The sequence below is a fragment of the Ambystoma mexicanum genome, chromosome 10 (assembly GCF_040938575.1).
Source record: "Ambystoma mexicanum isolate Mex_15411 chromosome 10, UKY_AmexF1_1, whole genome shotgun sequence".
NCBI lineage: Eukaryota > Metazoa > Chordata > Amphibia > Caudata > Ambystomatidae > Ambystoma > Ambystoma mexicanum.
The window spans coordinates 1,605,694,833-1,605,710,388 of NC_090932.1; the positions used below are offsets into that span (position 1 = coordinate 1,605,694,833).

A 15,556-nucleotide genomic window follows, 5' to 3' on the forward strand; every position below is an offset into this window, starting at 1 on the left:
CTGTCCCTGCTCTATTACTCTATTTCTGCTACTCTTGATGCTCGTGCAAGTCTTGGTATGACTATGACCTAGCTACACTTAAACGTAAGTATAGGGTGGCTGAGAGGAAATGGAGGGCTTCTTGCTCATCTTCTGACAAACTGGCCTGGCGCCTGCTCCAAAGGCAATACAGACTCTGTCCACACCAAGAAAAGAGTCCACATTCAAGCCTGTCTCTCTGCGGCATCTAACAACTCGGCCGAACTCTTTAAAATCTATAAGGAGCTGACCAACCCTGCTGTGGTCTCCACTCCTCCTCTCACCTCCCAGGCTCTTTGCAATGCCCTTGCCTGTCACTTTATCTCTAAAACCAAGGACACCCTCTCCTCCGCTCCCCCTCGCCCCTTCTTCTTTGCCTGCATACCCTCCTTCACCTACCTCCCCACCCTCTTTCTCCTCCTTTCCTCTTTTCTCACCTGATGAGGTTGCTAGACAAGTCCGATCTATGAAAGCCTCATCTAAACAGGTTCATCCCTGTTCCTCTAAAACCATTAAGGACCACATTGATACCCTTGCTCTGGCCCTTGCTGATTTCTACAACATCTCCTTTGCCTCTGGAACTTTCCCCTCCCTTCTGAAGCACTCCCTTGTGCATCCTCTTCTTAAAAAAACCCACAGCTGATCCTTCTTGTCCGGCTAACTTATCACCCTATTTCCATTATTTCCTTTTTGGACAAACTCCTAGAAAAGCTGGCCATCTCTCAGCTAAATGTCCATTTCGATTATGTCGGTTCTCTCCATGATCACCAATCTGGCTTCAGAGCTGTCAGAAGCACGGAAACTGCTCTCCCGAACATCCGTGAAGATCTGCTCTCCAACCTTGACTCTAACACTCCCTCTGTCCTCATCCTACTTGATCTCTCCTCTGCTTTTGACACGGTCAACCATACCACCCTGCTCAATTGTCTCAGTGACAATCTGGGTATTACTGATCAGGTTCTGGCCTGGCTGACCTCTTTCCTCTCTGATCGACCCTCCCAGGTACAACTTGGGTCATTCCTATCTTCTGTCTCCCTTTCTACCTGCGGTGTTCCCCAGGGGTTTAAACTCTCGCCCTGGCTGCTCAACCAATACCTGCCAACTCTTGCCTTCTCCATTTCCATTTTCTGCTCCAATTTCCAGTGCTATGCTGATGACACCCAACTCATTTTCTTCCTTCAGCCACCTCCTCTCCTTCCCTCATCTCTGATTACCTGTTGGACCTCCTCCTACCTCTGAGGCCAAAAACCTTGGTCATCTTTGACTCTGCACTTTCCATCTCTGCACACATCTCTAAAAAGTCCAACTTCTTACTGCACCTCCTCACAGGTACTATGCCTGTCCTCTCCTTCCCTCAGAAGCTTACTGTCTCCCAAGCTCTGGTTCTCTCTAGGTTGGACTACTGCAACAGCCTCTTTCTAAATGTACATGCCTCCACTCTCTGCCCTTTACAACTAATCCAGAACAGGACTTCAAGACTAGTCCTTGGCTTCAAGCCCTGGGATCGTATCTCTCCAGCAATGAAATCCCTCCATTGGCTCCCAGTGGATGCAAGGATTACATTTAAAACCTTCTGAATTGTCCACAAGGCTTTCTGGGGCCTGGGTCCAATATACCTTCAACTTTCCCTCTGTAAATACCTCCCCTCTCGAGCCCTTCGCTCCTCTACTTCTAACTCCCTCAGGGTCAGTCGCTTTTCAAAGAAACGAGCTGGGGGAGATCTGTTTTCAGCTGGGGCCTCCCTTTGGAACAGCCTCCCTGCCACCTTAAAACCTGAGGAGAACCATCTCCGGTTCCGGAAGCACCTCAAGACCTTCCTCTTCGCTTCTGCCTTTGCCTCTCTTCTCCCCTGCTGATCTGTTTTCTCCATGGCACTGTGAACCTAGCCACCCCCTGTCCTTCGGGCCCAGGTACCCGCTCACCCTGCCTCCCTCCTGCACTGCCTCCGGGCCTCCCCTTACACTGGGGTCTGTATCTGTACCCATACAGTCCCCAACCCACTTTTCTTCTGCACTGATCAGACATACCCTATCTGCTCAACCCAGCACTTGCCACTTGCTGGCTGCACTACCACCGATATTTATTTATTTTATTTATTTATTCTGTTCTCTCTTCTGTTCCGCACTTTCCGCCTCTCCCTCCCATGTACTTCCCCTTTTTCCCTTTCCCATGCACTTGCACGTTCTTAATGTCACTGGGCCTAGTAAGACTGTTGTTCTTGTTCTCCTCTGCTCCCCTCCCTTTGCCTGGTCGTGCTCTGAAACACTTGTGTATGAGCGCGATATAAATAACATATCATATCATTGACTGTGGCTGTCCTAGCTCCCTAAAGGCACTTCTCTGAACATACTGGCTTTGGTAGTACTTGTTCCTTCATAGGTTATAATTGTGGACACTATTATTGCTGGGATAAAAGTTTACCTGCCTCACTTTAGGAGATTGTAATTGTTTTACAAACTGTTGAAAGTATGTTCTAAATCTTATTCTAACCTTTCCTTCCCAAAACAACTCCAAAAACTGAATTGGTAACTGAGAATCAGTGCAATACTGACCTTTACTGAAGTCACTCCATGTGCTGGAAAATGTGTTGGCATAAGAAAAGTAATTACCAACTTTTATTGTCTTTAAAAAACTGAATCCAAACTTTGATTGAATGTTACTAGTAGATAACGCTGTTTAAATAATGCTTATTTAAACCATGTATATATTATAAATATTTATTTACGTGTTATTTGGCTACTTGTACTTACTGATTTCAATTGTACAGCTCTACAGCTCACATTTACCCCTCTTGAGATGAGCCTGGCTACTCAGTCACACAACCAACTTGTGTAGTACAGACCTATATTGAAAGGTGGGTTACCCAATACCAAGCATAGGTCTTGTGTAGTTCTCACCAGTTGGACTGCACTAATTGTGTGTGGCAATCTCTCAGAATATAAAGTTTTAGGAGAGATGCAAACAATCTTTCGATCCTTAAGAATAGTAGAAAGTAAGGATAATGAAAGAACCTCAAAAGAAGAACCCAAAGGGTTCCCAGCAACAAAGCCGATAAGGAACTGTGTGCTGCAAAAGTTAAACGCAGATTCCTTAAAAGAGATATGGAGGGAAAACACAGAGTACAGCGTTCCAAAAGACAAAGCCCATACGAATGAAGGGCTCCACTCATTCAGGATATAAGGACAAAGGTCTAGAAGTCCAGCAAAAGGTGCTGGGGGGGTCTCACTAGGAGAGGGGATGAAGCATACAAATGATAAATCTCCCCAGCACTCAATACTGAAGTTGGTCTCTTTGAATCCCGCAGCAGTGGTGTTCAGAAAAACCCTCCTACCAATTTTCTTTCAGTAACATCCTTGTTCAGATGTGTTTTTCCTGAGTATGTACATTGCTGGTTTTGAATCCCAGTAGAGCCCCCACAGTGTGAAATCAATCACCCCTAATTTGTAAAAAGAAGTCAAGTGAATTCATATCACCATAGAAATCAAGTCACATTTCCACTCATCAGAAACCTCAATCCTGTTGGTGTGGGTGTGTTCTGTCTGAAAACGAGACTGTTAGGGAGAATTCTCAGACATTTGCTAATTCCCTTCTAGCTTAGAGACCCCGAGTACTTTTGCTGGACTTTGGGACTTTAATTTTTATCCTGGAGAGTCTCGTGTTTTTCTTTGTTTTGAACTCTTGTGTTCTTTTTGGTTTTGGAGTCTGACAAACTCCATAGACATCATCTTTTTACATTGTGTCACACAGCACCTTCAGTGCAGTGACACAGGGAAGTCTTTAAGATTTACCAAAATGTTTAAATACCTTCTCTTGGTTTAACTACTGTTTCCAAGAGCAGTGAAGTGAAATTGACTTTGCTTAGACTTGTAACTTTCTAGACTCAGCACAGCCTATCTTAAAATAGAGTGCTGACGGGGTTACTTAGTATCCCCTTTGTCTATTTTCTCATGTAACATTTTTGTTACCTTTTCTACAATTAATGGCTGGTGACAGTAGTTTACTTTTTACTACCATTGAGTGTTTATACCGCCGGCTGAAATTGCTGCTACAGTAAAACAGCCATGGGTGCCATTTTGTCAAAATGGCCACAGTCTTCTTTTTTCGCCACTTCTTGGAAACGTCCTTCTTGAGATTTACTCTGCGCGCCAAACCAGGTTTGGTTCCTTTGTTTTCTTTGGCGGGTTTCACTGCTGAAACCCGCCTCTGGCTCCAGTGTGTCTGGCAGGGGCTGGAAGTGAGCGAGGTGCCTGAAACTCCCTCTGCTTAAACTCCTAGGTGACAGGAATGCATTCTTAGGTGATTGGCTGGCTGTCCTTGGAGGACAGCCTCCCTGCTGGGTGACTGACAGCTATGCTGCAAATGAATAGGAGAAACTTGCATAAAAGGCGAGGCTTTTTGGCTTGAAAGGTAGAGTCGAACACTGGACAAAAAAATCCGAAGAAGAACTTGGAAGAGACGCTTGCTGCAACTCCTGGGCTGTTGGTGTGCCCGGTGAAGCCCTGCAGCATTGCTGGAGCTTCGAATTCGCCTCAACTAGAGAAGCCCTCCAAGGACGACTTCTCCCTTTGGGTCGGTGGGACCAATGAATCCCAAAGCAAACTCATCTGGACATCCTCTCGGAGCTGGCTGTACTTCCATTGCTGCTGCAGGAACCGATTGCCAGGGAGAGGAACACCAAGATTGAGAGCATCGTTTTTAAGTCCGACCCGAGCTCCAGGAAGCTCCTATGGACTCCCATGAAGCAGGACTCCCTTTTGTCCCCACGACCGAGGCCCAGGAACAACAGGACCTGCCATACTACATCAGGAACAGAAGCCAGCTGGCACCAATTTCTTCAGACCTAAGATACTGTAAACTAAGGGGTTGTTTACCTCTTGTTGTGTAGCCTTGCTAGCTCTCAGTTGAGACTTGTCTTGGTTGCCTTTTGCAGAGTTGCTTGCAGCTTTGCCCCTCACAAGGCTCCCAGCTTGCGGCCTACAGTGATTTCATTTCTACAGACATTTCTAAAACATTGTGCAAGACTTTTCTTACTTGCCTTCAAGAAGGGCCTCATCTCTCCAAGACTTTTGTTCAATTTACATTGGCTGTCCTGGCTCCCCGATAGACTCTTCTTACCTCTGACTTTGTGCTTTAACTATCCCTCAACAAAAGTCACACATTCTGTTACTTGTGTCGCTGGGAAAGGGTTCATTTACTTTGCATTGGGGGTTCCCAAAGTACGTACCTGCTTAGGAATATTTGTTAACCATTGTTTTATTCCCTCAACTTTTCCTTTTGACACTAATCTCAGTATTACTCTAAATGTACCAGTGATAAACCAATGTCCACAGTTTCCTAGCTATTTAAGTCACCTGAGGGTGTAGGAAGGCTTATTCAACTGACTGTTAAATAAATTAATAATTGTTTAATCAAGAAACCTTGAGTGTAAGTGTTTATTTGAATAACTGTCACATTGACCAGCTCCCCCCGCCCCCTTGAGATGAGCCTGGCTTCTCCGTCACTCTACTTACTTGTGTAGTACATGCTTATACCAAAAGTTGGGTTAACTGTTGCCAAGAGGACAAAGCCGGTGCAGTCTCCCACAGGGTACTGCATACAATCTTGCCTTACAGAGACTTTTCCATCAGACAAGAGAAAGTTGGGGCTGAGAGGGTAGTGTGTGGTATGACTGAAGCTCTGATCGTGTTTGACATACCCACAGGATACACCGAGATTATGCCATGGCAGGGCATCCCCATTGAAGAAAGCCTGCCCACTTGCGAGAAGGGAGATATCTTCGCTGTTGACGAGGTGAAGCTGCTGGAGAAGCAAACCAACCCCCCGGATTATCTGACCGAGGCAGAGCTCATCACCCTAATGGAGAAGCATGGCATTGGTAAGCCGTACTCCCGAGAGGGGGAACCCTTGAACCTTATGCTCTCTGCAGTACTGTGATATTCCATGTTGTCAGAATGCTGCAGCGTGACTTTTGTGCCTATGGTTGCTTGTGTAATTTCACTTATTTTGTGTACAGGGACGGATGCCAGTATCCCAGTGCACATCAACAATGTCTGCCAGCGGAACTATGTTACAGTGGAGAGTGGTCGTCGGTTGAAACCCACAAACCTGGGCATTGTCCTGGTGCACGGGTACTACAAGATTGGTGAGTTTCTGGAAAGCAGGATAGCAGGGGTTGAATGTGAATTTCGTGATGCGACACTCTTATTGGACATTTTATATTCATTATTTGTTTCTAATGTCCTACAAACTAAACATAAGAACACACATCTGAACACTGTCCAGTGATGTAGTGAGGGCAAGGTAGCAGCGCAGGTTAAAAGAACGTAATACTTAGTCTAAAACAATCCTTGTGATATTGTTCTTTTCCATTAAATACATTTTCATTACAAAAAGGAAAATGTGTATATACGAAGTGTGATAGGAACCTTCTCAATTAGTATATCTTTGTACTTCTGTGTGGACGCCAATATTTGACTGCTTTTTGGATGGTTAACTGCACTTGCATACCCACCATATCTCCGGACGTCCACCTTACTGATCCGTCTACGTTACCTTGATATTTGGCTAGACTTTGCCAAATTCCATGTTCACAATCTAGGTTGGCCTCCCAGAAGCCTTCCACATGATTGGTTCTGAAAATCCATCATCAAAAGTAGGTTTCTCACTGTTTTTCTAGTGTGTCCCAAACTAACGGATGGCAAGGCATATTTATTTTTATATATTTGTGTATGACGGTTCACCTTAATTCTTACTGCGGCAGTGCCCTTTGGCTATTACAATGGCTACTGTTAAAGAAGCCTCGTCTTTGTGGAGCACTCCCTTTGTATGCCATCCTTGGCTATGCACGGTCAAGCCTCTTGTTGGGCTCTGGATGGAGCTACTATATGCTTGTAACATTTTAAGGACTGGTTTAGAGTCCACACTTGATAGTGCACATGCTCAGCTTGGCCTCTGAGCTGATTATAAATCCTCTAAAGGTAGAGACCTCTAGTCATCAGGATGTTAAGGTCCAACTGCATACAAGTGCCATATGTGACTGGGAAGCCTAAAATGGAGACCCAAACTGCTGCCTTCCAGTCCCAAACCTGACGAAACGCACCTTGGCACCTGTGATGTCTGGTCTGTCTGCACTGCAACCAATGGTGTGCGTCATCGTCTCCAAGTCCTTTGACTTACCTGGAGTCGCTGATTGACCTTGATGGGTTCTCCTGTTGGTGCTTGCATGTTCTTTTTGAATCTCGTACTTCAGAAAACATCTCCATTACCTGCTGCCACCCCGACTTAGTCTTTGGTGGTGGAATCGGGAGGTAGGAATATGCTTTTGTCACTCTGATTCCCCAGATTGGTAGCTCCCCCCCCTTTCTTCTGTAAACCTGTCAGTACATAGTAAACCCTTTGAATCACAACAACCATGCATGCCTAGTCCACCCATAGGACACAGATTCCTGGGGGTGGACTTTTTCCTCATAACTTAAAACTATCTTAAATAGGTGAAACTGCTTTACCTACCTGTAGCTTTGACTGAAACTTTGCTCAGGGGCTAGGGCTGGCCTTTTCAAGTAAGTATGGTTGTTTTGTTGGTTTGCCTTTTTGCAAGCCTATTATGGTTAACCAGAATCATTTCTCCCCACATTCTGATGGTAACAGAGTATCATTGTGTGATGCAATTATATACTTTTCTGTATGTTAGGCAACATTGTATGTAGCAACCCTGTGGGAGATGACACGAGCCTTGTCCTCTTGGCAATAGATACCCAACTATTGGTATAGGTCTGTACTACACAAGTTGGTAGAGTGACTGAGCAGCCAGACTTATCTCAAGAGGGGTAATTGTGAGCTGTAGAGATGCAACATAGAGATTCACAGTTACAAGTATCCAAATAAAACTTATACTCAAGGTTGTCTAGTAAAATAATTATTTATTAATTTAAGTCAGCTTTAAAATGAGCCTTTTTGGAAAGGGCAACATGTAACAATAAAATACACTTAAAAAATACACGCCTTCAGTTTCAGTTAAGTAATTCTCAGAAATCTGCCAATTCCCTCCACCTTAGAGACCCCCAGCAACTTTGCTGGATTTTCAGGACTTGATTTTTTTAACCTGGAGAGAGTGAGACCCTTTTTCCACTCTCTCATGTATTTTAATGCGATTTTTTTTTAACTCTGTGTTTCTTTTGGTTGTGGAGTCTGATCAACTCCATAGGCATCATCTTTACATTGTGTCACAGCACCCTCAGTGCAGTGGCATAGGAAAGTCGTCCAGATTTCCCAAAAGTTTAAATACCTTCTCTGGGATAAACTACTGTTTTCCAGAGCAGTAAAGTGAAATTGACTTGACTTACATTTGTAACTTTCGAGACCCAGCACACACCATCTTACAATAGGGTGCTGGAGGGGTTACTTAGTATCCCCTTTGCCTCGCTTCTCATGTAACATTTTTATGTTATCCTTTTCTCGATGAATGGCTGGTGGCAGTGGTTTACTTTTAACTACCATGGTGTGCATCTATTGTGGGTTGCGTTGGCAGCGGCAGTAAAGCACCCAAGGGTCATCAGCTAACCAGAGCTGTATTGTCCTCTTTTTAGGGGCCATATTGGAAAGGACTATAATATATCACACAAAACACAACCCATATGAACGGCTTCCTCCCTTTAGGGTATAGTGCTGTCTATGACATCAGCCTGACACATACACAATCCACCCTTTCTAACTTCAGGTAGGCACACAAGGTTTTTCCAAAAATATACATATTTTAATATCTATCACATTTCATAACAACAATCATAAAAAAGATCATACATTTGTAAAAAATGGTTCACAAACGAGTATTGTGTTTGTCTCTACTAAACACCATTTCATTGCAATCAGTATGCATTCTAACACATTATTCTGTGTTCTTCTACCCGACTCTTGCAAATACCCACAAATCGGTAGATCATAGATTCTGTCTTCAGGACACATTTTCTTTTATGTCACGCAGCCATGCTGTGCGTGTTGCATACTAAGAACGAGGTATTCCCCCACAGCTCTTATTTTCACTTTCCCCTTGAAAAATGCTTCTCAGCTTCAGGGGTCTATCAGTTCAATAAATGGTGTGTCAAAATTCTCTGGGTTGCCGTATATCGAAAGTGTCTGGGCATGCCGAGCGCAGCACGACACGTATTCGTGGCTTTTATGTTCGACCGTATTTCCTAATGGCCATAGGTCATCACAAAAACTGGTCCCCGATAATTGGACCTTTCATTCACCGCGAGTTTACTCCGTCTCGTCTGCCTGCACGCGAGTTTTCGTCTGCACGGAATGCACTGGCCATTAGGAAATACAATCGAACATAAAAGCCACGAATACGTGTCGCGCTGCGCTCGGCATGCCCAGACACTTTCGATATACGGCAACCCAGAGAATTTCGACACACCATTTGTTGAACTGATAGACGCCTGAAGCTGAGAAGAATTTTTCAAAGGGAAAGTGCAAATAAGAGATCTGTGGGAGAATACCTCGTTCTTAGTATGCAACACGCACAGCATGGCTGCGTGACATAAAAGAAAATGTGTCCTGAAGACAGAATCTATGAAAATACAAAAGACAATTGGTTTGGATTGTATTTAAAAATTGTATAGATTCCAGAAACACATGTTGAGTGTTGACACACTGTTCCTTACAAAAGGGGAATATCATATCTTGTATATATAACCGATTTGTGTGTATTTGCAAGAATCGGGTAGAAGAACACGGCATAATGTGTTGGAATGCATACTGATTGCAATGAAGTGGTGTTTAGTAGAGACAAACACAATACTCGTTTGTGAACCATTTTTTTTACAAATGTATGATCTTTTTTATGATTGTTTTTATGAAATGTGATAGATATTAAAATATGTATATTTTTTGAAAAACCTTGTGTGCCTACCTGAAGTTAGAAAGGGTGGATTGTGTATGTGTCAGGCTGATGTCATAGGTCCTCCCTCTTGTCCCCACGACTGAGACCCAGGAACAGTGAGATCTGGAGAGCTGCACAGGAACAGAAGTCATCTGCTGCACTTTTTCTTCAATCCAAAGGTACTGTAAAGTCTGAGAGAACTTACCTCTTATTGTAGAGTTGCTTGCATCTTCTACTACTCGCAAGCCTAAACAGCTTGTGGCCCTACATTGATTCTTCTTTTCTTCAAAAACTTCTAAAACATTGTGCAAATACTTTTCTTACTTACCTTCCAGAAGTGCTTCAGCCCATATAAGACTTTTGCCCATTGACTTTGGCTTAACCTGTTATACTAAATGACTCTGCTTTAGGGATCCAAATGTATTTGCCTGCTTATTTGTGGTCTCTTGTTTGTTCTAATAATCTTTTCCTTTGATCAAGTTCTAAGAGTATTCTAAATGCAACAGTAAGATATTAATGACCCCAGCACCCTAACTATTGAAGTCACCTGAGGGTGTAGGTTGTGACTGTGGGCCATCCCAAAAGGATCTTTACTGATTTAGAATGTAAGGTTGCGTAATTTTTGAGTGCATTTGTGTATTGCTCCCTTCTGAAGAAGGCTTATTCTAACCGACTGATAAATAAATTAATAATTGTTTATTCAAGAAACCTTGTCTGTGTTTATTTGAATACCTATCACTGTGAATATCTGTTACAACCCTACAGCTCACATTGACCCCTTTTGAGATAAGCAATGCTGCTCAACACACTACCAACCTGTGCAGTACAGACTTATACCAAAGGTTGGGTTCCCATTGCCAGGCGGTCAGGGTTGTTGTAGTGCACCCAAAGGTTACTGCATACAATCATGCCTAACAATTGCTTGCTCCTGCAAGCCTTCCAAAAGTTGGGGACACTTCTATTAGTTATAATACACTGTCCTCTAACCATTGGAACTGTTCACTGGACCCCAGAGACACTACCTTCATTTTTTCCTGCATCACAAACTGTGTCAGACCTTTTCCTGAACATTTGGGCATAAGGCCCCAGACAATTTAGGGAAAGACTTTTGCATTTAGGGTTAATTCTCTGTGGACCTGTAGTACATAAAACTAATCTGCACTTTCTATTACAGGAGTTTTATTTGTATTATGCCCTACTCTAGTGACTGTATATATGTAATCTATTGTTAGTGTTGTGCGATACTTGTACCTGTTAATCATTTTTCATAGTGATATTTGGCCATAAAGAAATAACTGTATTTGTATACATTCTGTCTAAGTGTAATTCCAGATTCCCATTGTGTGTACTCATTGTGGACCCTTTACAAGCTCACCTCCTCTTGAGACTTAGCCTAAACCTCTCATCACTGCTACCTTGAAGTGGTTTGGCTACAGCTCCCAGGCCAGAGTGTTGAGTCCGAACACTCAGTCTAAGATAAGTAAGAACTCTTTACACGAAGTTTGGATGCACCAGGTAGACCAAGGTCAGCTACACCTAAAGGAACACTTTTCAGGAATGGCACACTGCTATTCTAGGCAGGTAAAACCTAATGTTGTAATATACTATTACAGTTGCTTTTCAGATCAGTGCAACACAGATTGAGGTAAGCAATAAGACTTTAACTTGTTTTAGGATGGCCACAGCTAATAAAAGGTAAGTAACACCTATATACTTGTTAAAGGTGCTATCGGCAACTTAAAATGTAAGTATAACCTAAGGAAGACTTATTCTAGACAGGCTAACAGCAAGTCAGGGGAAGCAAGACCCAATTGGGGACACTCGTATCCTAACAGGAATAGTCAAATGAAACCAACCATATTACTTTTGGGGAAGATGCACAACCAATTCACAGGTGAGCAATTTAAGCTTACATATACTTTCTGTTAGAATGGCGTAACAGTTTCTAAGGAAAGTAAAACTTTACATATGCATTTCAGACTGCATAACCTTTCCAAGGTTAGTAAAATGGACCTTACATATACTTTTACAAGTGGCAGAACACTTTCACGGTAAGTAAGAACATTTGTAAATGTCCACTCTAAGAGCTACAGTTACCAACTAACTCTTAAGTAAACTTTTCAATACTCGTTTTACTTTTCAAAGCGACCCCTTTAAGTATCCACCCCTTCCCTATTCTATGGCATGATTTCTCTCAGAGGCAGAAGAGGGACCATAGGGGCCTAGATGCCAGCTGTAGGCAGGGTCAGATAGGGCTCAGTTGCAGACAAAGTCAGAGTTCCTGAGTAAGACTGTTCAAACAAGTAAGTATTCCACTTTCAAAGTTAGTTGAGAGTCCAGGGACGTCAGAGAAAACACGCTAGGAGGTTTCCAAAAGTGGGCCTGGGTGAACTGGACGAGAAGACACCCAATCACAGGAAACACCCCAAGCTACAGGGGAATAACAAGAGACTTAAGGTAAGTAATCCCCAAGCCAACACAGTACCTCAGCACAGAAGAAGAGTTTGCAGCAGGAGGACTTCAGGATCTGCAGCCAAATACCCAGTCGTTGACTTTCTTCATCATGAAGGCAGAAGACAGTACACTGGAGGGGATTTTGCAGAAAGGATCATGGGGAAGGCTCGAGGCAAGAGTTTCTTTGCAGCAGGATTCAGGTCTGTGTTTTTGGTGCGCTTTTCAGGAGCCAGAAGCAGACTGAATATCACCAGTTGGATTCTTGTCATTTGTAAGGTCTAGCACTCTGGTGAGGGGACTTTTCGGACTCAATTCACGTCTCTGGAAGTCCAGCAGGACGCCCACAAAGTTTCAGCAAGATTCGGAATTTGGACTGTGCAATGCACAGTGGCTCGAGGTCCAAGGGTATTGGGGTATTACAGCCCTGCAAGGTAGCTGCACGGCGTGGGATGGCTCAAGATGCAGATATTCTTGAGTCTAGTGGTTCCCACCAGGCTCTGGGTCGTGCCGTCGTTTTCAGAGTCCCCAGGTCTTTTGGCAGGAAGGGTAACAGCAGGCTCTGGTTACACAGCAGGCTCCCCGGTCGCTGGAAATCATCTCAGCTGCGTTTTCTTCATCTTCCTCTTCGGATTCAGCTCCAGTGGTCGACTACCTCTTCAGCTTCCATTCAGGATCGTACCTTTATGCAGGAACCTAGCCAATCAAACAGCCATCCAACATTCAAACTTGCGGGTGGGGGGGAGTGGGGGTTGGCAGAGTTTTCAGGAAGCCAGCCTCCCAGTTTGAACTGGATTCTCGCAGTCAGGCTGGAAGACAAACGGCTGCATAGTTTTGGACTCCTCCCTCGCTTCTTGCCATCACAGGCACTCTGGAGCAGGCTTGACTGAGGTCTCCCACCGAAGATAACATTGACACAAAGGAATTTCCCACCATGGAGGTCCAGGAAAGGAACAAGAAAGGACAAGGAACACTAAAATGGTGAAAAAAGAAGACAGCGGCCATTTTGGTAAAATGAGTACCCATGGGTGCCTATGGCTGTGGAAATTAGTTACAAAGTTCACTGCTAACAGCCATTAAAGGTGATCTTGTCGCTGTAACAGAAATGTTAAGTAAAAATAAGAAAGGGGATACATTTGATCTCTGCAGCACTCTACATAAGGTGGGCGGTGCTGGCCTCACCTAATAAAATGTAAAGGGATCCTTTCTACCCTTGGGAAATGTAGTTTTCGCAAGGTTAGCCAGAGTAAGTTAAAAGGGGGAGCTCCAAGGGCAACCTAGCAACAATAGGCAATATGTGCCAAAAGTTGTCAGAGGATAAAATTAAAAAGACACTATGGAGAGTCTTAAAAATGACACCCTGTGACAATTCTCTTATGAAAGATGAATCTGTCCGCTTCAAAGCAGACTCTGGCAATACCAGAGGAGGCATTACCAGGGAGTTTGATTGACAGTCTCTCTCTCCAATAGTAGAGGCACTCTGAAGAACTGGAGTCCTTTCTTCTAATGGAATCTATATTTTTTTTGTATGTTCCGTTACTAGGAGACTGGAGGTGAAGAGACAGAAAGTGTCAGTTATGAGTGGGCATATTGAGCATACTCGACGGAAGAATGAATATATATATTATTGCCGTAAGAAATTGCGCCGTTGCGCTGAGTGAGATGTTAATGTACCTGTAAAGAGAAGGTTCGCCCCGTAGTGAAGGTTTGAGGAGAAACCGAAACCTGTAATACTTCGTATTACGGCTGAGAGTGAGCTGGCCTTGAAGAGGTGTGTCCATTCCCCGACGGAAAGGGGGACGCGACAGTCAGCTGGGGAACAGCTGAATCCGGCGGCCCAATCAGAGACTGAGCCGTGGTCTGAAGCGAAGGCGGAGTTTAAGAGCTCGAACAGCAGCGGCACACCAGCCGAACAAAAACAAACCAATTGAAGAGGGGCTGAGCGTTACAGGAGGTATTGAGGACAGTTACATAAACAAAGACTTGATGAAGGTACGTCCCTGAATGTCTTGTCAGCTAACATAGACGCCGACAAGGAAGTGGACGCTTAAAGAAGTCCGGTCTTCTCTGTGAAATGTACGCTTGATGTTGATGTATGCAGAGTGTTCGTAATAAAAGGAGACCGAGCCATAATAAGGCACCTCCCATTGAAAGTGCGATTGCAACTACGAAAAGTTCAAGTTACGCTGAAACTCTTGTGAACGTTCTGAAGAACTGACAAGGTGTTCTGCCACTAAAATATAAATGAGCCAGCATTCATTAACGAATTCCAATGTAAACACAATCCATGTCAGAATAGATTTTACACTGAAGTGAAAAGGTCTTCACGGACCTTTTACTAGAGTGAAACCTGAGAAACAAAGTTACGAGGAATGAAGTAGATTTAAGAAAAGCAGTGTATGAAGTAATAACAAGAAGTGGAGAAGAACAGACTGTTAATACTTAAAAACTTTAAACAAAGGAGAAACCATGAAAAGAGATTGAGCTTAGAAATTTACCAGAATACCTACTATTGAAGAGGTCTCTTCTTGCTGACCATCCTGCGACACGTATCTTTTTTCCTATAAAAGAATAAAAGTGAATAAACGTTATATGATTAAAAAATACTACCTGCTCATTATTTCAGTGTTTACTCTTATTCTCACCACCTAAACAGTTACACACCCATAAAAAGAGTAAAAGACTCTGAGTGTGGAAAAGGGTTCCCACTCACTGAGGTATAGGGAATAATAATCTACCAGTCCAGCAAAAAGTTCTGGTGTTGACACAGGTCAGTAAGATTTATCATTGATATGACAATCATACACAACAGGTGGATTTTAGTGGATTGACTCTTTAAAATGGCTGCCGCTAAGCCTCCCAGTCCTGCGATCACGCAATTTCCGGCAGTAATTGCGTGGGGTGTGTACGCACATCCCAGGACCTGTAATGTGCTGGTAATTCTGGCGATCGGTCTGCCGCAAACTAATACCGCCATCACGAACAGCATTTTTACACCCAAGTTGTAATGCCCCCCCTAATCTTCGCCCACTCTCCATGGTACCTTGATTGGTTTGGCTAAGCGTTCAGAGATTGTCACACTTTAACACAACTTGAAAAAGGATACAGACTTATAAAGGATACATAATCAGCATCCACCTTGGGAGCCCCTCTGCTCTGGGATATCTTGAACGCGATGTTAACAAGACTTCCCCCCCCAAGAGCGCA

At 43.7% G+C, this 15,556-nt stretch overlaps 1 protein-coding gene across 7 annotated transcripts in view; it reads left to right on the forward strand.

Annotated features, from left to right (window-relative positions):
• Nucleotides 1-15,556, forward strand: part of TOP3B (DNA topoisomerase III beta) — a 636,381-nt gene that overhangs the window by 491,623 nt on the left and 129,202 nt on the right. For 5 of the 7 annotated variants that reach the window (XM_069619976.1, XM_069619978.1, XM_069619977.1 and 2 more), the window contains 2 exons: nt 5,720-5,893; nt 6,032-6,160. The exons of the other annotated variants lie outside the window; for them this stretch is intronic. In XM_069619976.1, the coding sequence (XP_069476077.1) occupies nt 5,720-5,893; nt 6,032-6,160 (303 nt within the window). The remainder of the gene's footprint in view (nt 1-5,719; nt 5,894-6,031; nt 6,161-15,556) is intronic. 7 annotated transcript variants of the gene reach the window in all.